This window comes from Crocuta crocuta, unplaced genomic scaffold, assembly GCF_008692635.1.
Source record: "Crocuta crocuta isolate KB4526 unplaced genomic scaffold, BGI_CrCroc_1.0 scaffold7, whole genome shotgun sequence".
Classification (NCBI taxonomy): Eukaryota; Metazoa; Chordata; class Mammalia; order Carnivora; family Hyaenidae; genus Crocuta; species Crocuta crocuta.
In genome coordinates this window covers 6763373-6783382 of record NW_027531904.1, presented here as the reverse complement: position 1 = coordinate 6783382, position 20010 = coordinate 6763373, and the positions used below count along the sequence as shown (strand labels likewise).

The 20010-nt window shown below is 57.4% G+C and overlaps 1 protein-coding gene and 1 long non-coding RNA gene across 12 annotated transcripts in view; one reads left to right on the top strand and one right to left on the bottom strand.

The window, feature by feature from the left end:
* Positions 1–9781, bottom strand: part of SEMA4B (semaphorin 4B) — a 14709-nt gene extending 4928 nt beyond the window's left edge. The window contains exons 1-9 of the mRNA XM_077774370.1: positions 9665–9781; positions 6328–6491; positions 6102–6164; positions 3727–3825; positions 3049–3160; positions 2746–2859; positions 2453–2604; positions 458–639; positions 155–305 (exon numbers count right to left, since the gene is read on the bottom strand). Of these exons, the coding sequence (XP_077630496.1) occupies positions 155–305; positions 458–639; positions 2453–2604; positions 2746–2859; positions 3049–3160; positions 3727–3825; positions 6102–6164; positions 6328–6491; positions 9665–9692 (1065 nt within the window). The 5' untranslated portion in view covers positions 9693–9781. The remainder of the gene's footprint in view (positions 1–154; positions 306–457; positions 640–2452; positions 2605–2745; positions 2860–3048; positions 3161–3726; positions 3826–6101; positions 6165–6327; positions 6492–9664) is intronic.
* Positions 9782–11186: 1405 nt separating this feature from the next.
* On the top strand, positions 11187–18709 carry LOC144240082 (uncharacterized). 11 transcript variants are annotated; one of them, XR_013337568.1, is made up of 6 exons: positions 11191–11484; positions 11573–11659; positions 12881–12998; positions 13150–13737; positions 13919–15203; positions 15733–18709. It is a non-coding gene; the product is annotated as an uncharacterized LOC144240082 (long non-coding RNA). The 11 variants fall into 11 exon arrangements; XR_013337565.1 differs by having other exon boundaries at positions 11192–11659; positions 13919–15031; positions 15109–15203; XR_013337570.1 differs by having other exon boundaries at positions 11193–11659; positions 15733–17015; positions 17342–18709.
* Positions 18710–20010: the final 1301 nt, after the last annotated feature.

The following is a 20010-nucleotide window of genomic DNA, read 5'->3' as shown; positions in this document are numbered from 1 at the left end:
AGGCGGCTACAGCCTTCTAGCCACAGGTAACCCGGCAAGACAAGCAGGCCTGGGCTTTCGTCCCCACGTTCAAGATGAGAAGCCCAGGGATCCCAGCACGGTGTGGGGACCCACGTCCTCCACACCCGACGTGGGTGCAGAGGGCGGCACTCACCGCTCCGGGCCGGGGCGTGGGCACGGGGTGGGTCACGGTGTACCACTGCTGGGTCTCACGGTTCACCTCCTTGTAGAGGCCGTTGAATGCCTTCTGCACGTCCTTCATGGTGAAGACACAGACTGCAGAGCCCTCCGTGGCCCCCCGGTGCCTACAGTGGAAATGGCCAGATTGACCCAGAAGCCCCGGGGCTCAGTATGAGGCTGGCTTAGCCCCAAGGCCCGCTCTTGGGCCCCAGTCCCAGCCCCGCAAGCCCCCCACCCCGCACCGTTCCATCCCTGGTTAGGGCCCCGGGGGCCATACCACTGGGAGGTGAAGACCCCATAGAAGACGGTGTCCCACCACTCCTGGGGGCTGGGGCTCAGCGTGAAGACGTCCTGCAGCACGTTGAACGGGAAGCCGTCGTCGGGCCGCGAGCACAGCAGCTGGGCCTTCAGGAAGGACGTCCAGCGCTGCTGCAGGACCCGCTCGCCGCCCTCGTCACCCTGGGGGAGGGAGACAGAGACCGGGCTCAACTCAGGCACAGGCCCTCCCCGGTGGTAGTGGCGGCTGACACGGACCCCAGGAAGGGCAAGCCAAGGCTGGGGCGGAGCTCCATTTAAAAGCAAGAAGAGGAGCGCCCGGCGGGGGGGGGGGCTGGGGGGTGGAGGGGTGCTCTGTCGGTTAAGGGTCCGACTTCAGCTCAGGTCATGACCTCAAGGTTCATGAGTTCGAGTGCCGCACTGGGCTCTGTGCTGACAAGTGCGGAGCCAGCTTGGGATTCTCCCGCCCTCCCTCCCCAACTTGTGCTGTCTGCCTGTCTGTCTGTCTGTCTCTCTCAAAATAAATAAAGAAACTTTAAATATAGAAATCAAATAAATCTAATCAAATCAAGAAGACTTGAAGGCAGTGTGCAGGAGGCCGGCTGAGTAATCGATGGCTCTCTTGCTGTGGAAGAGCCAGAAACAGAGAGGGCTCTGTCTACACGCAGGGCAAGTGGTCATGATTCCCAGCAAATACCTAAATACCCGCCTTACAAGAGAACTCTTGCTTGTAAGTAGTTTTATAATAATAAGATACATATAGGGGCGCCTGGGTGGCTTAGTCGGTTAAGCGTCCGACTTTCGCTTAGGTCATGATCTCACGGTTCGTGGGCTCGGGCCCCGCGTCGGCCTCTGTGCTGACTGCCAGCTCAGAGCCTGGAGCCTGTTTCAGTCTGTGATTCCCTCTCTCTCTGACCCTCCCCTGCCCATGCTGTCTCTCTCTCTCTCTCTCTCTCTCCTAGAAATAAATAAAAAACATTAAAAAAAAAAATAAGACACATATACATTTACACATATATGGAAAAAGGAAACAGATTACCGAGGAGCAGTCTAAAATGTTAACAGCATGGTCCCGTGGCGAGGCAGCAGGGTCATCATGCTAACAGTCTGCATGCAGCTGCTGCCAGCCTAAGAGCTTCCCGCGGATGGATTTTACCCCCGCAGCATCGCTGAACAGACGGGGACGCTAACTGAGAGGCTGCGGGGCTTGCCCAACGTCACAGGACCAGTGGGGTTTGCACTGAGGCAGCCTGGGTTGGGACTATGCTCTTCTGTTTTGTTTTTTTTTTTAATTTTTTAAAATGTTTTTATTTCTGAGAGAGAGAGAGAGAGAGAGCAAGCGAGCAGGGGAGGGTCAGAGAGAAAGGAAGACACAAAATCTGAAACAGGCTCCAGGCTCTGAGTTAGCTGTTAGCACAGAGCCTGATGCGGGGCTTGAACCCACAAACCGTGAGATCATGACCTGAGCTGAAGTCGGATGCTTAACCGACTGAGCCACCCAGGTGCCCCGGGACTATGCCCTTGATCGTGATGGTACGCTGCCTCTTTACCTTGTGAGTGATTTCTGTGCACACTTTTCTGTATTCCCACATTTTCTTAAATAGGAAAAAAAAGTACGAGCGACTTTCATTTATTTATTTATTTTTTTAATTTTTTTTTTTAATGTTTTATTTATTTCTAGAAGAGAGAGAGAGAGACAGCGTGAGCAGGGTCAGAGAGATAGGGAGTCACAGACTGAAACCGGCTCCAGGCTCCGAGCTGGCAGTCAGCACAGAGCCCGACGCGGGGCTCGAACCCACGAGCCGCGAGATCATGACCTAAGCGAAAGTCGGACGCTTAACCGACTAAGCCACCCAGGCGCCCCATTTAAAAGGAGAGAGAAAGCAGCAGCTAGCCAAAGCTGCCCTGCTGGAGGACAGGGGAAGGGACCTCCTGGCGTCCCTGACCCTGTACCCAAGGAGCCTTCGGGGTCTCCGGGGTGGCCCGCCCCCCTCACCTTGCAGATGCGGGCGATGCGGGACACGATGGTGTTCTCAAAAAACTCAAACTCCTGGCCAGTCTCGCTGAAGAAGAAGTAGATCTTGTCATCGTCCCCTTGCAAGCTGCCCAGGCTCTCGGGAATGTAGGCCGAGGCCACGAACGCCGGGTCTGTGGGGCCAACGCGGAGCACGGAGTCAGCCCGGCCCGGAAAGCCCGAACAGGCAGGGATTGTTCTCGGCCCTGCAGGGAGAGCGCGCCCCTCCCTGGGCTCCGGGATTGTGGAGGGGGGGGCGGGGGGGAGGACTTCACCTTGGAGCCAGTTGAGGGAGCTCTCGGTCTTGGTCGGGCGGACGCTTTGGCTCCGGGAGATGGCCGGGTCATTCCCTTGGAAGCTGCTGACTGTGCCAGTGTATAGCTCGCCGTCTGCCAAGAGAACATTCCCATGGGAATGGCCCCTCGCTCGGCCCCTTCTCCCCACTCAGGGCCCGGAGTGACCCCAGCACTGCCCATCTGGCCTGAGGTGGACAGGGAAGAAAGCGGCAACTGGGAAAAGCCAAAGCAAGGGCCGCCGCGGGGCGCTCTNCCTCCTGCAGCTCTGGCCCCAACACTCACCAACCACCAGGGCCGTAGACTTGAAATTGGGGTCGAACGGACAACGGCCCTTGCCATCTTCCAGGAGGATGTTCCCCGCCTTGTCCCGGGCCAGAGTGAAGTTCTCCACACTCTGCAGGGAGGGAGACGGAGGAGCTCAGGCGCCCACCTAGGAAGGCGAGGGCCTGGAGGGAAAGGAGGAAGGCGGCCCCGGAAGGCAGCTCCGTGGGGGGAGGGGGGCCACCCTCATCTCCTCACCTCTGCACCCAGGGCACATGCTGGCACCGCCCAGCAGTGGCCCGCTGCGGGAGGCCCTACTGGCCGCCGTGGCCTCAGAGGAGACGAGACGGGACTCGAGGGGGCAGCAACGTGATTCACACCCACACATCTGACTCCAAAGTGGATGCCACCACCACCACACACCCCCCGCCTCAAAATGGCACCCTGTGCCGCAGGGGTGTGTAAAGCAGAAACAAGAGTGTGTGCAAGGAGGGGCGCACAAGGCGGGCTCCGGAGCTGAGGGCGGGGGACAGCTAGAGGAGGCGAGAGGGGGTGTCTTGCGAGGCCAGGTGTTCACAGGCACCTCTCCTTCCCCCCCACCTCCGCCACAGGCCAGCGGACGTGGGGCGGGGCCCTGGGGCCTGCCCCTGACCGTGCTCGGGGCTGCAGGGCAGCTCGGGGGGCGGACAGGGCACTCACGATGTAGGCGCACTGGGGGCTGAAGGCTGCTGTGCCGCAGGTGAACAGGTGGCTGCTGTTGAGCGGAAGGAGGATCTTGATGTAGTTTTGACAGTCGCGCTGGGGGAGGAGGGAGGAGGCCGTCAGGCCCAGGCATGCCACCAGGGGGCACCGCCAGGTCCCCACGGCCAGCGGTTGGGGCGGGGATTGTGGGGAGAGCCTTAGCTCTCCGGTGCTCCTCAACTCCCAGAGCAAAAGAGAACCCAGCAGCCTCTGGGACAGGGGAGACTGAGGACCACGAACGGTGTGCGCCAGACGGGGGCTCTGCTAGATGTATGTTCCAGAAACTTCTTTTCAGCCTGAGAGTGAAGGCACAGAATGCCTCCCTCTGGCACTGATCCCTGAGGGTCTTCTTCAGAACCTCAGTGGAAACCTCTGATCCTCCCCACCCACCCCCTGAGGAAGCCACAGCCCAGGGCAGGACCCTGGACCCCAGACTCAAGGACCGCCTCTGCAAGCGTGTCTCCAGCCAAGCATCTTATCGTTTCCCAGAAACTTCCTCCTCTCGGACCTTTCACCTCTCGGCTCTTCAGGCTCCGGAGCTCGCCGACAGCCTGACAGCTCCGACTCCTCTCTCATGCCTCACATCCCCCATTTCCTGTCAGGAAAACCTGGTGGCTCCGTCTTCAAAATACATCCGAAATTTGACCGTTTCTCACTCCCTTTACTGGAACCACCTGGTCTGGTCTCCCTCCCTCTGCGCCACAGAGACCACTCTCCACCATGGCAGTCAGAGAGACTCTTCCTTTTCTTTTTTTAAATTTTAATGTTTATTTCATTTTCAGAGAGAGTGAGAGAGAGAGTGCTAGTGGAGGAGGGGCAGAGAGAGAGGGAGACACAGAATCCAAAGCAGGCTCCAGGCTCTGAGCTGTCAACACAGAGCCCGATGCGGGGCTTGAACTCACAAACCGTGAGATCATGACCTGAGCCGAAGTCGGATGCTTAACCGACTGAGCCACCCAGGCGCCCCCAGAGCAACCCTTTCAAAACTGATGCCACCATGTCACTCCCCTGCCCAGCCCTCTGGTGGCTCCCCAAATACCTCGCTCAGAAAAGTCCAGTCCTGCCCCTACTCCAGGAATCTCACAGCCAAATCCCTCAGCAACATCTAGTCCTGACGCAAATGTCCCGTTCCTAATGAGATGTGGCCTGACTACCTGTTCAAGTGGCTCAATTTTGCCCACTGTTCTTTCTTCTTTTTCACTATTACATGCCCAGTGTCTAAAAGTACTTGGGCACGGGGGTGCCCAGGTGGCTCAGTCTACTAAGCGTCTGACACTCTTGATTTCAGCTCAGGTCGTGATCTCATAGTTCGTGAGTTCGAGCCCCATGTCAAGCTCTGTGCTGACAGCACAAGGCCTGCTTCTGATTCTTTCTCTCTCCCTCTCCTGCCCCTGCCCTGCTCATGCTTGCTCTCTTTCAAAATAAATAAATTTAAAAAAGAAAAAAAGGGGAGTCCCTGGGTGACTCAGTCGGCTGAGGGTCCAACTTCGGCCTAGGCCGTGATCTCACTGTTCCTGTGTTCGAGCCCCGCGTCGGGCTCTGTGCTGACAGCTGAGAGCCTGGAGCCTGTTTCAGATTCTGTGTCTCCCTCTCTCTCTGCCGCTCCCCCGTTCATGCTCTGTCTCTGTCTCTCTCTCAAAAATAAAAATAAACATCAAAATAAAAATTTTTTAAGCAAAAAAAAAAAAGTACTTGGGCATAGACTACGTGCTTAATAAATAACTGTTTGTCAAATAAAAGAAGTCAGGGGCAGTCTGGACTTGAACTTGTGTCTCAGCTCTACTCCAGTGCTGTTTTCCCTTCACCTTAGCCACCCTCTGCTGCAGGCAGGGTGGGGGGGGGGGTCTCTGGGGATAGTGGGGAGTCCTCCAGGAGAACTCTCAGGCTGGACGAGACCCCACACGCGGTGGTCTGGCCAAAACCACACCAGGATCTGTCCGAACTGCTCCATCGCGCCATCTGCGGAGGGCCCCGGCTCCCCCCCACCCAAGCATTGCTCTTGCTGGAAGTGGACATTTATTAGGCACCGAGTAGGTGCCAGGTGCCTTATATGGATTAGCTCACTGAATCCTCACAGCAAGACCTGAGATCATCATCATCATCATCGTCATCACCACTTTATAGGTGGAGACACTAAGGCTCAGAGAGGCAAACCTACTCATTCAAGGTCACAGAGATAATCAGGATAGGGCCAAACCCAGATCCGGCCAGGCCATGTCGGAAGCCGACGCCCTTTCTCTCACAGCTGCTCCCACACCCTCCCTCCGTGCTGGGTCCAGTGGACCACTCTCCAGCCCTCCTTCAGCCCAGGTGGACTCCAGGGGCCCGCTCACCTGTGGGTCCTTGCCCTTGAAGCTGCACTGCTGCTTCCTGTCTGCATCTGCGCTCCACAGCAGCTGCGGAAAGAGAGAAGGGGAGTGTGGGGGTGGGAATGGAGGATGCGCCCAGCACCAGCCCCCCCCCTCCCCCATCTGCGTCTTCACACCCAGGAGGTCAGTCTTTCTATTTTCCCCTCTGCCATCCTCTGCCCAGCCCGGCCAGCCCCGGGCATCATCTCACCTCCTGGTACTCCCCGTCTGGCAGGAAGCTGGTGCTGCTGTTGAGAGCAAAGAGAGCCTCTCGGGCACCCACGTACAGGGTTCTGCCGTCCCTGCTCAGCAGAAGGGCTGTGTAGTTGGAAACGTTTTCAGCTTCGAATCTGCGGAATGGCCGCTCTTCAGAGCCTGGAAGAGGAAGATGGACATAAACCTGGGGGCCACACCTCCCATGAGAAACCTCTTCCTCTAGGACAAGCCAATCTGAAGGTAAGTGGGGGCAAGGGGCTGGAGACAAGGGCGATCAGGTTTAAGGGGGACCAGCATTCCTGGACTCTCCAACATTATGTAAGATACAAATGCCCGAAGATAAATGTACAAGGACATTTGTTACAGCACCATCCCCGTTAATGAAGAATCGGAAACAACCTAAGTGTCCAACCACAGGGGACTAGATGAAAATACATCACTATTAGCACTCCATTCGATGGAATACGAGGCAGTTGGTAAAAAAAGATGTCGCCTTAGAAACACCAGGAAAACAAGCAAGCAGAAGCATACAAGAAAGGCATGGTCACGTATGAAGCCGATGAAAACAGGAAGTGATGGGTTTTGAGCACGTAACAGAATAAAAGAAAGGAAAGGACACCGAACACCTCCTTGGAGTAGCATTAGACCCAAGAAGGATCTATAGGGCACAGCCCACCCCTGACCCTACAGCGAGCCTGATTTAAAAAGGCAGAGGGAGGGGCGCCTGGGTGGCTTAGTCGGTTAAGCGTCCGACTTTCGCTTAGGTCATGATCTCGCGGTTCGTGGGTTCGAGCCCCGTGTCAGGCTCTGTGCTGACTGCCAGCTCAGAGCCTGGAGCCTGTTTCAGTCTGTGACTCCCTCTCTCTCTGACCCTCCCCTGCTCACGCTGTCTCTCTCTCCTAGAAATAAATAAAACATTTAAAAATAAATAAATTTAAAAAATAAAATAAAAAGGCAGAGGGACACAAACATGGGGCACTGCTCTTTACCTCTTCACTCCCATTCAGTCAACTTGTGGAAGATTTATGATTATAAAATAGAATGTAAATTGTCACTGACCTTGACCTCAGAAACTGAATGTACAACAGACACACCACGATGCTGGCTGCCAGGGGAGTTAAGGGAAAAGTGGACTCTCTATCTTCTTCTGAGAGCGAAAAGGGCCACAAGATACTGTCAGTGGTTAACGGAACAAGACGCGGAGGCTCAAGTATAAAATTTTTCGGGGCGCCTGAGTGGCTTAGTCGGTTGAGCGTTCGACTTTGGCTTAGGTCACCATCTCGTGGCTTGTGAGTTCGAGCCTCGCATCAGGCTCTGTGTGGACAGCTCAGAGTCTAGAGCCTGCTCCAGATTCTGTCTCTGTCTCTCTCTGCCCCCACTCATGCACTGTCTCTCTCTCTCTCTTAAATGAAAAGAAGCATCTAAAAATTTTTAATATAAAATTTTTCTTTAAGTTTATTTTATTACTTTTTTAGTAACCTCTACCCCCAGTGTGGGGCTCGAACTCATGACTCTATGATCAAGAGCCACCTGAGCCAGCTGGGCACTCCTAAGGATAATATTTTTCAATTACAGAGGTAACCCGATACGGTGGTAGAAAACTATCTGGAGGAGGTGGGGAAGGGTAATTGGAGTGATAGGGAAAGCCTTATTTTTCTCAGCAGGCGATCGGTAAAATTAGACAAGCCAAGAAATAGTGCTGTAAACACGTAACCACGTGGAGGAAACCAATGTCTTAACAAAGAGTCTAAATGATGAAAAGTTGTTCCTTTCTCCGGGCCTGGGGCGGGGATGACAGGCATTTGCTGCTTTTCACGGTAAGTACCTCCCATACTTAAACAAATTATGAGCATGTATCCCGGATATAAACCTTAACTATCTTTCACTGTTATAAAATATGCAACAAAAGGAAAGATTCTAATTATCTACCACTGAGTGAAGATGAAGGTTATAAAACAGTACATCTAGTTAGATCCTATTTTTTCTGGGAAAAAATATAAACAGAAAGAAAAAAACGATCCAGAAGGATGAATCATAGCTGACAACTGGAATCCCTAGTGGGAATACAGGTAATTTTTTTTTTTCCTTTTTACTTCTCATTTTCCGATTTGACAGGGAGCGGGTTCCTCTCCTACAATGGGAAGGAAATAAGAAGAAAGAAACGCATGAACCAATCCAACCAGGGTACCGTTTGTGCTTTGAGTGGCTCATGGATTTGAAGAGAAATTATGCTAAAAATTCTAAGCAGCTGATAAGAAAAGAAACAGGCAGGAGTCAGCCGCCTGCCCCCGCTCAGGTATGGCCTAACTGACCAGTCGGTTATGACCACGCGCACAAACATCGTCTCATGAAGCTGAGGAAGCAAAAAGTGTAACATGCCCAACAAAGCAGTTGTGAAGACGGCTTCACGTGCTTTCACAGGGTGAGTGTTTTTACATACCGCCGGCCTGGTTCCACAAAGGGCGAGAAAATAAAGAAAAGAACGTAGTGAAACATAAACGCTAAATTCAGGAGTAGAGAGAACACACGCATCTGAAGAAAACATCTAAGTCAGAAAGTAAGGGCATAGTCACGTAAGCAGGTTCTGAGAGATCTTCACACAGCTACTAGGGATGGGATGCACATTCAATGCTGAGCCTCCTGGTGGCTGGGGAGAAAAGGGAAATGAAGTTACCTTGTCCTCACTGTCCAAGAGGAGGAACACAGAGCAGCCTTTCTGGAGAAACTAAGCTTTTTGCCTCACCACTAACGCTGAAGGAAGCCCTCAGGTGGGATGTCCTTGCAAAGCTCATGGGACACGAGATGGATAGCAGCCCGCCAGCAAACAAGATGACAGAGTTCCCAAGGCCACTCCTCACAATGGCTCCTGGCGAGGGAAGTCCAGAATCGCACGGGACTCTAGGTTTTTTGCCTCCAACTCCCAACTCCTCACCACGTATCGGCAGTCTACACACTGGGAGACCCAAAGAAAGTTGCTAGTACTAATCCCCCACTTCTCCCAACCACGAAATTTCCAGACATGACGGGGACCAATCGTGCTGCTAGGATTGTGCGCTGATGAGCCTTTGGGAGTCTGACCTTCCCACACTCCGCTCCTAGGAAGAGTCACCCCACTAAAGGGACCCGTCCCAGCGGCCGGCAAAGGCCTGCTCCCCCTCCCGGGGGGGTGCAAAATCGCCCAGCAGGTCTGACCTCCGGGTCCAGGCCTGCCCGAGAGGTGCTGCCACCGCTGACCTGGGATGGCCTGACAACGTGCAGTTCTACGAACTGATTCCCGAGGACCACAGAGAGCGCTCTATGGGTCCCCTGTCAGGCGGCGCCGATGGCCTGACCTTTATGTAGCGGCCTCATACACGTCATGGGGATAAGGAAGAAAATACAACGCCCAGCGGCCTCACGAGGAGTCGGAGAGACGGAGGGCAAACGTCTTCCGCATCCCCTCCGCGGTTTTCTGAAAGCAAGAGCTGCCTCAAACCCCCCAGTGCTTATCTGGCCTGGCAGGAGGCGCATTTCCCCGGGCGGGGCCTGGAAGTCTGGGCAAGAGGCTGCACTTGGAATCCGTCCAGAAACACAAACACCAAAGGTCAGAGATAAGGTTGCCGTCCAGGTGGCACCTCGGCCCCGCTCCGGCCCGGGAGGGAGTGGAAATCTGCCAAGGGTCACGTAGCCAGCGCACAGCCAGGGCCCCAGCTGCTGGAGAACCGGCCGGGCTACCCCTCCAGTGCTGTGGGGGACACAGTCGTGCAAATGGCAAACAGACGGCAAATGCCTTGACGTGTGGGCGAGGGGCCCCTTACACCGTACATTCCCCTTCTGGGCAATCTCCTCCCTGGTCCCCCTGCCCTGAGACTCTCTCACTCAAAGCCATGGTGTTCTGAAGGCCTTGCTTTCCGACGGTCCCCCACTTGCCCTGTGGACCTGGCCAGGGCTAGTCAGTGGGGCTGCCTCCCCAACCGAGAGTCTAGACGAGACAGAAGTGAAGAGTACAGACTCAGGGGCGCCTGGGTGGCTCAGGTGGTTAAGCGTCCGACTTCGACTCGGGTCATGACCTCACAGTCCACTGGTTTGAGCCCCGCATCGGGCTCTGTGCTGACAGCGCAGAGCCTGGAGCCTGCTTCGGATTCTGCGTCTCCCTCTCTCTCTGCCCCTCCCCCGCTCACACTCTATCTCAAAATTAAATAAACAATAAAAAAAAAAAAGTACAGATTCAGGAGTCAGAGACCTGGGTGCCAATACTGCCTCTGTCACTTAGGAGCCAACTGCCACCAAGACCAGCCACTTAACATCTTGGAGCCTCACTTTCCTTATCTGGAAAATGGGGATAATAATCCCTTTCCTCATAGGGTTGTTACAAGAAGAAACGAGACCGTGTGTGTAAACAACAGACATAATAACCCACATCTACTGAGAGCTTTACTCCCAACAACCCTGCACACGTCGGCCGAGTGTTGGCATGGTGTCTGGCACACAGTCAACACTTGAGTGGATCAAAAACAAAATCCAAAAGCCCTGCAGGAAAATCCAGCCCAGCGAGAGGAGCAGGGCCGTTTGGGAGAGCCGGGCCTCCCTCGTCCTCGAGGTTAAAAACAATTCAGGCGAGGGCTGCACCCGGTCACGTGGTGTGTGTGTGTGGTGGGGGGGGGTCTCACCAGGGACCATCAGCTCTGAAACGGGCTGGGCACGTGCTGTATGCATGAGCTGCCTGGGGTCACCTCCAGAGTCACTGCACAGACGTCTGCGTGGGCCCTGCCTGAGCTTGCCCGCATGTGTGTGTGCGCGCGTGTGTGTATGTGTGTCTGCGCACCCAACCGCAAGGCTTGTCCGTGCTTGTGTGTTTGCTCCGGGCTGCTTTTGGTGGAGGGGTGACTGGGAGGGTGTTTGTGTGCTCCATTCCCTGGGAGTGTTAACCATACCTCAGGCTCCGTCTTAGCTTCCAGGCTGCTCTCTGTGTGGCAAAGAGAGCGTCCTGTGTGCGCTCCTCGGCTGCCCGCGCTGCTCGGACAGCCCCCTCGGCCTCTGCCCAGCGGGATCGGGGCCGGACGGAGAAGGCTGAGGCTGCCTGAGGCTGCGGCCCGTTTTCCTGCACGGGATCAAACCTCTCCATCCACCCCGGGCAGGCCGGAGCTGGCGGCTCCTCCAGGACTCCGGGAAGGTAGGATGTTGGCAAGGGCAGGCTGGACTGGGCACGTGGGCACCACTTGCAGGGCCCTGTGCGCCCCCCACTCCGGGACTCTCAGCAGGAAGTGATGCGGGAACGACTCAGCCCCCAGCCCCAGCTGGAGTTTCTTCCCTTCCCGGTGACTCAGCCGGAAGCCTGGAGCTCTCAGGTGAGACAGGAACCGGGTTCGGCACCGTCCCCACCTCCCTACGCGGCCCCCGCCAGCGAGCTGCGGCAGGGCCGTGACTCAGAGCACCACCCCGTCTTTCTCTCCACGGCGGCTCCTGGCACCGCCGCTGACGCTGACCCGGCGCTAACATCCTGCCCTCCACAGGCCCCGGCAGGACCAGGCCAGAGAACACCAGCTTCTCTGTGGAGTCAGGGGCCGGGAAGGTGCCCGCAGTGCAGGGAGGTGGCTGGCTGCCCCTCAGCCCGAGTCGCAAAGTCCCCAGAAAGGGGTCCGGGCCCCGGACGAGTCCCCGAGAGCCTCCTAAAAGGCTCTGCAGGAGCAGCTCCTCCCCAAGGGCGTCACACTGGACCCTTGAACCCACTTGTACCCGCGGGCGCACCACCCCTAGGGCGGGAGCGCTGACTCCGCAGCAAACCTGGGCACGACGGCCGCCCTGGGCGCACATCCTCCTCCTGGCACACCGCCCGAGCGCTGCGCCCGGGCAGCCCGATGGACCGGAAATGACGGGCCCATTGCTGTCCCCGGGCCAGTGCCGGGGCAGAGTCCCCAACCAGGGGAAGAGGGGCTGTGTGCCAAAAGGTCTCCCTGTGCCGAGGTAACCGAGAAAGAGGTAAGAAGTCAAGCTAGAAGCATCCCGTGTCCCTGGGGCAGGCACACCTAGGGAAGCCCGCTTCCCCAGTGGCCGCTGCGTGGCTTCAAGCAAGTAGGCCATGAGGTCNCCCCCCCCCCCCCTCCCCCACGGACCCATCCAGCCACCAGAGCCCTAATGTGAGCAGCCAGAAAGCGACCTCCGCCAGGACCAAGGTCAGCTCCTCCAGGCCGGGGCTCAGGGGCTGGCTCTTCCCCAACACCCCTCTCCTGCCTTCCTCCTCCGGAAGAAGCTGGGACCCTCAGCTAGAGAGAGCAATTTCCCACTGCCTCCCCATCTGCTCAGAGGCCACGTCCCGTGTCGTCACCCTCTCGGCCTCTCAGGAAGCAGGTTTTTTCCTTCCATATTCCTCCAAGAAATCTGGGTGCCTGCCTCCTCCCTGTCGCAGCCAAACTCCTGAAGAGAAGGCTCAGCTCCCCCTCGCCCCCTGATTGGGAGCCAGGCCTCAGGGCGCAGTCAGCACCTCCGCAGCCCCCCACCGTGTGGAGGTCCCCTGTTCCCCAGGTGTCGGCCACACCGGCCTCAGGAGTCACTTCCTGTCTCCCTCACAGGCCTTCGGGGCGCCCAGGAGCTAACTTCCCAGAGCACCCACTAGGCATTTAGTTGGATCAGGACATACGATCCTGGCAAGGCTGTTGTGATGTCGGTCCCACCATCTGTGGCTTTCAGGTGAGGGTGACAGGTGACGGGACTGGCCGCCGGGTCACAGAGTGTGGAGCTGGGATCTGCACACGCGCCAGCAGCTCTAGCGTCTGTTCTTAGCCTCCCTTCCGCCCCTCCAGGCTTTCCTCCTGACCGCCCCTGTTCCCTTGGCCTCTAGATCACACGCCCACGCCCATCGCTGCGACAATCCGGACACTGGCAACCCCCAAGTCTACCCCCACTATGATCCTTGCTCCCACAGTCGAACCAGGGCACCCACCCTTTCCCACCGGGGACACGGCCGCAGGCTCCTAACCGGCCCTGCCCCCAGCCCGGCCCCCATGCCGCAGGCAGGGGTCTCTCTCGGAACTGTCGCGGTCCCGTAGACCCTCAGCTGTGCCCCGCTGTCCAAGCCCTCGCCACGTCTCCCTCCCCCGCTTCACCCGAGCGACACCAAGCTGCAACTCAAGGTCCTACGTCTCCGCGCTCATCTCAGCTCAGCCAGCCCCCCTGCCTGGAACGCCTTTCCTTCTCAACTCCTCCTCATCCTCGGAGACTCAGCCGGGTTTCACCTCCTCCAGGAGGCCTTCCTGAAATCCCCGCTGGACGAGGGCCCCTTCCCTGCCGGCCATTTCCTTTTCACACCTCACAAGGCGTCACCGGTCACACCGTCCGATGACGGGCTCTGTGCCAGTCTCCTCCACCGAGCTGAGCATCCTGCGGCTCGGGATGGTCTTAGTCATGTTTTGATCATCTGGCCAGGCAGGTAAGGCCCAAGCTGTTCAATGAGCATTTGACTGAATGAGTGACTGCTGCTTGCTAAGTCCCCATTTGGGGTACTCTGGTCCAGGGAGGGGCCCTCGATTCAACGAGCTAGAGGTCCTGAAGCCTCTCGCTCTCAAGACTGCGTCTGAGAAGCACTTGCTCCTTCTCGGCCCCCTCCCCAGAGCACTGACCACTCAGTCCTGCGAGCTCAGGGCCTGCCCGGACAGAAGTGTGGCGGCTGCGAAGTGCCACAGGGAGACCGGAGAGAGGCCACAAGGGCTGCATAGGGCCCCACGGTGCCCACGTGGGAGTCCTGACTTTCCTCACTGACCGGCTGTGCCATCCTGACCAGGGACCCGGCATCTCTGACAGGGAGCCCTCACGGCAGCTGCTGGAAAGCCCGAATAAATGCAGCACGTAGAGGTGCCAAACCCCGCTCCCAGGTTAGGGGGTCACAGTCAGGACTCGCCCCACGCACCCCTTCCTACTGCCTTCCTTCCTCCCTACCCCTGCTCTGAGTAAACATCCAGCACTCTGGCCACCACAGATGCCCAATGAGGCAGGAAAGAGGGGACGAGGGCAGGTGCAGCTGCAGCCCCCTGGAGGCAGGAGTCTGCCGAAGAGGCGGCTGCGGCTCAGCCCCGGGTGCATGTCGTTAACTGGAATGCGGGCCCGGCCTTGCCACATCTTCAGAAGAGCTGGAAAATTGGATTTTTACTTAAAATTTCCGGAGTTTAAAAGATCAGCAGCTAATTAAAATTCCCTACAACACATGGAGGCCAAAGAAAACCTATCTTCAGGCTCTGGCTTGCTGCCCCCCAGTTTGCAAACCTGTGTCTCAGACGTTTGCCCCCCAGTACACAACGGTCGTGGCCAGGTGTGCTGAGGGGGCCGTATCTGCAACTGTGGCCACGCCATCAGCGGCTCAGCTCGGCCCCTTGTCCCCATCCAGGGAGTGACCTCAATATATCTCTTCACCAGACGGAAATACATAACCTATCAGTTATTCCAGGGCTGAGCCTGGGCCATTTTGCCGCCTTCATACACTTCACAACCGAAGCTCGAGGCAGGTGTTCTAAGGGAGGGAATGTGGTTCTTGAGTCGCAGAGCTGTGGCCCAAGGCTTGACCCGAAACCTTTCCAGCTGCACGCCCCTGACGATGTGAGTTGGCGTTCCAGGCCCCAGGCCCCTCGTACGTGCAGGATGGCACGATGCCACGTCCGGTGCCCGGCACACAGTGGGGGCTCCGTCCTGGGAGCACTCATCAGAGGAGTTAAGAGGAGACCAGAAAGGAGGCAAGTCTGCTCACTTGGCCCCCGTTTAAGAGTTACTATAAACTGAGGGGTTTCTGTTTACCGTCCCCACTGAAAAGCCCTCACCGCAGGCCAACCTCTCTGAACTCTACTGTCAAGATGGTCTTTTCAGAGGAGCCATGAGTGCAGACCAGAGAGATCCCACGGAGAACAGGTCAGATCCCAGGGGGGGCAGAGCCATATGCCTTGGACGAAGTACTTCACCTCTGAACCTCAGCTGCCCTATCTATAAAATGGGGATGCTATCACCTACCGTGCGCGTGGAAACAAGAAAACTAAAAGCCTGGTGCCCACAGTAGCTCTGTACACATTACCTTACCTTCTACCTTCTGGACGCTAAAGTCTGCAACATGCACGTGGGGATGCCAGGTGTGCCACCTGAGGGCGAAGGGGGGGGTCCTGCCCCATACTGTGGAGATGGCCTTTATGGGACCTTGGGCTTCTGTCCCAAGACAGCTACCTCCATGTAAGCCACACTCCATCCTGGACAGAGGGGGGCCTGGCAAGGAGGAGGGGCGGGGGGGAGGGGAGGGAGATCCTCTACCCACCAGGGAGGGCCCTGTCAGCAGCCTCCCCGCCCATCCTGAGCACCCACGGCAGTGTGGGGGTCGGGCCACGGCCTCTAAGAAGGGGACAAAGCAAGAGTGCTTGACTACCTAACCCGAGTCCAGCCTTTTCTCCAGGCTCTGCGTCATCCTGCCTCCCTCGTGCGGACGACGATCGGGCAGGTGCCTCCGGATGTGCCCCCAAAGTTGTGCAAGCTTAGAGTTTTGCTGGGCTGGCATAGGGGCATTGCGACACTCAGCCGCGTGTGGGTTAGGCACAGGGCAGAGCGGAACTGGCGAGGGGCAGGGTGCAAGGAGAGGTGCGGTCCAGCCCCAGGCAGAGGACGCTCTTGGAGAAAAGCAGAATTTCAAAGAGCTGAACCAGAAGCCCTTGAACAGAGCACTCCGTTCAGTTCAGCAGGAGCCCTGGGGGCCAACTCGCTTCGTCTCCCACCCCACAGCCATCTCCCACCCCACAGCCGGGGCGGGGAGTGGGCGGGGGGGATCTGCACTATCCCTGACCTGGCGGCAGAGGGCTGCCTGTAGGCAGCGCTTGGGATCCACCAAACCCGATGCAAATAACCTCACCAAGCAAGGCAGGCGGGGAATTTCCACGACGGAGAAGAGAGGCCGCTACCGATTTACTGGGGACGCAGCACGTGCCAGGCGTCCTGCCAAACGCTTTCCATACATTATTTCACGTAATCTGCTCAGAGCCCGTGAGATGGGTCCTGCCGTTAACGCCTAGCTTGCCCCAGGTGGTGCAGCTGCGAGGCTTCCAGCCCGGCTATCAGCACCCGCAGGTACAGTTCTTTCCACTTGGCTCTGAAGGGCCACGCTGCCGCCGCCGCACAGGACACAGCTGAAGACAGAGGCTGCCGGGAGGCCACATCAGGGAGGGAGGCCGGTAACCAGCTGGCGCTGGGGGCCTGCACTGGGGGCTTCTCAGCACAGCCGTGACCTTGGTTGTCCGCTCCAGGGTCAGAGGGCAAACGGCCGATCTGTGCCGATGCCCAGTTCCCCAGCTCAATGGGGGTTTTGCAGAGTGCCGTTTGCAGGCCTGTGGCTTTATTTCCAATCTGATTTGGAAAGCCCTGTGTCCAGACCTTTGCAGACAGGCACTTCTGGGGCAGGGGGAAATTAAGAACTCCTTTTAATTGCCCAAATAAGGGAACTCAATAGTTCCCTTTGCACGAGCCAAAGGAGCAGGCTTGCTTTGTTTCTTTCCACGTGGCCAGGCTGCGAGGCGCACGGGCCTGCAGCGCACACACCCAGGGCCACGATTCCCAGCGGGCACCTCTCCTCTTCGGAGCCTTCGGCCCCGGAACTCCAGAACCGCCAGTTTCCAGCACGACAGAACCAAAATTCTGCACACTCCCTTGAAGCGCTCCTTCCACAGCGACGAGCAACTTCCTCACAAGGTCTCTCTGCCCGTCCAGCTGGCCCCGGGGCCCCTGGTCCTCCTCCTCGCCCTGGCCACTGGATGAGACCACAAATGGGGGATCCCGTCCTTGACAGTCCCAGGAGTCTGCTGCGGATCACCAGTGAGGAGGGCTCCGTAGGGAGGACCCCAGTCATCACCCGGATGCTCCACTTCTAGGGATTTGGTTTCAAAGCATAGACACAGGCCGCTGTCCCTAGGCATCCGGGCCCTGGGGAGCCTGGGTGGGAATTCAGCGGGGGAGGGCGGGTAACAGCGGAGGGGGGTGCCATCTCTACTGCCATGCCTCTCTCCCTGTTCCGTGAGGGAGGAGCTGTGGGCCCTTATGCCCAGAGTCCCCATGGTCACCACGGGCCTACCCAGGATAGGCACACGGCCAGGAGCATCTAACAAGCCCCCGGAGACGAGGCAGGAAACTGCCTACAGCCGTGCTCGGAGCGGGAGTCCGTTCGGGCACCGGGCGTTCCTCTCTGCGGCTCCCGGCCCTCAGTGGGGCATCAAGGGCACAGGAGGAGACAGGACGTCTAGGGAGGCAAGCACTCCGAGCTGTGGCGCACATCAGTACAGTGTGGACATGTGCTCACAAATCAGGTGTTGAGGTGCTGCTAGACTACTCCAGGGTGTTGGGGGGCACAGAAAAAGAGGTCCCCTCCGGGCGGACACAACCTTAAGAACACAGCCGGTCTTCTCTAGGATCCGCAGCCTGGAGAGCAGAGCATCGCCCGCATTTCGAGGGCCCCCGAACCTCACAGGAGCACCTTCCTGCACTGCGTCTGCACCAGTCCGAACAGGGGAACCTGCATCTCCGCCCTCTGGGAGTTCGGACACTAACACATGGATCTGGCGGGGTGGGACACAGACATCCAGACCAGAGTACCGAGTGCACTCGTGCAGGGGTGCTGGTGTGTGACAGGAGCCTGGCAACAGTCACAGATTTGTGGAAGTGGCCCAGGGCCCAGAGCTCTGTGGGTAATAACCACCAAGTGTTCTAGCTGCTCTTGCGAGGCACATTCTCCGGTTCCCCCCTCGGCTGCCCTCTGAGAGGTCCCCATCCGGTTCCGGAGCTGCACACCAGGCCTGCTGCAATTGATCTGGCTCTGGGAGCTATGCTCAGGGCCACGAGTGCAGTCCATCAGGGGACTCGTTCCCGCTTTGTCCAAGGATAAAGGGAGCTGTGGCCATAACCCGAAGTGGCAAGGCTGTAGGCCTGGATCCGTATACACCTGCCTATCCTCACTTAACAAGACAGAGCTGGGGCGCCTGGGTGGCTCAGTCGGTTAAGCGTCCAACTTCGGCTCAGGTCACGATCTCGCGGTTCGTGGGTTGGGGCCCCACATCAGGCTCTGTGCTGACAGCTAGCTCAGAGCCTGGAACCTGTTTCCGATTCTGCGTCTCCCTCTCTCTCTGACCCTCCCCTGCTCATGCTGTCTCTCTCTCTCTCAGAAATAAATAAAAAACATTTTAAAATTTAAAAAAAACAAAAGACAGAGCACCCAAGGGACCGTGGTCAAGCACCGCCCCCACCGCAGGCAGTCACCTGGCTCCGTGCAGCATGTACAAGAATGAAGCCTGTGCTTGACACCTAACAATAATGACAGCTAACACTGAGCGGTTTCTATGTACCAAGCCCTGTCCTAAGGACTTTCCAAACATAAACTTATTTAAACCTCACAACCGTGAGGGCTGTGCTATTATTATCCCATTTTAAAGATGAGAAAATCAAGGCCCAGAAAGGTTTAGTAGCTTGCTCAAGGTCACATGGTTGCTCAACAGCCGAGAAGAATTTGCACCCAGGCTATCTCCCTGATACCATCTTGCAATGTTTCACACAGGGTTACTGAAGGCTATGAGACCCTGACTCAGTCTCCCCGCTGATTATGCTACTCTTCTCTGTTCTACATGGAATGTTTTCAGGCGTGGAGATGCCGTAAAGAGAAGAAAGTCTGGTACACTTTCAACCTGTAACCTCTAATTTATATGCCTTCTATTGAAATTCCTCCAGTGTGACAACTGACAAGTTAAGGGGCTTGGAGAAACAACATCTACTGAGCCCCTATAAACCTTGTGCCCACATAACTCACCTAGTTTCATGAAATCTCCAAGATAACCTTGCAAGGGACCTACAACTGTGCCCATTTTGCAGATGACATAACCCGGGCACAGGGAGAAGGGAATTACTTGGCCAATAGTAGAAATGAACTTAGAATCCAGGTCCCTCTGATTTCAAAGAGAAGTTGGAGAAAAAGCAGATCAAAGTGGGTAAGAGGAGGGAAGAGCCATGGGCTGGAAAGGGAGGGGGCTACTGAAGCAGGTGTGAGCACCAGGTGAGGGACCCCACCCATGCGGACGGTCGTCCCCGAGCACGGCAAGGAGTCTCTGCCTGGGTTTGGGACTCTCAGAACTGTCCCCATCCCTAGATGGCCACTCCCGGCCCCAGAGGGTTCCCACCCAGTTCAGGGCCGGGACTGCGCGGGGAAGGCCGGGGTGAAAGGCTGGGAGGGGGGCCGGCCCCCCGGCCCGCGCGGCTCAGGAGTCCTGCTGCGACTTGCTGGGAATACCAGAACCCCAGTGTTTATGGGACGGCAAGCACGGCCCCCTCTACCCCGCGACGCCCTCGGGGCGGCACAGAGGCTGGCTCTGGTCAGCATCAAAGACAAGCAGATGGGCAGGCGGACCAGCGGGTGGCCAGCCCTGGGGGATGGGGGGTGCGGGAGAGCGAGGGGGTTGGCGGGGGGACCGCCACCCCCCCGAAAAAGGCACCCTACCAAGGGGCGAACTGGGACGACAGAGCTGGCGAGAGACCCCCTCCCCGCCCACCAAAAGAAGGGAAGAAAGGGGCCCGCGGCCCCACAGCTGCCCTCTCCGCTCTCTCCCTCCCCGCAGCGCTCTGAAAGGAGGAGAGGTCCTAGTGGACCCCAAGCCTCCGACAGGCCCCCTCCTCCCTCCCTCCTTTGTCACAGCAGCCTCCGCACTGT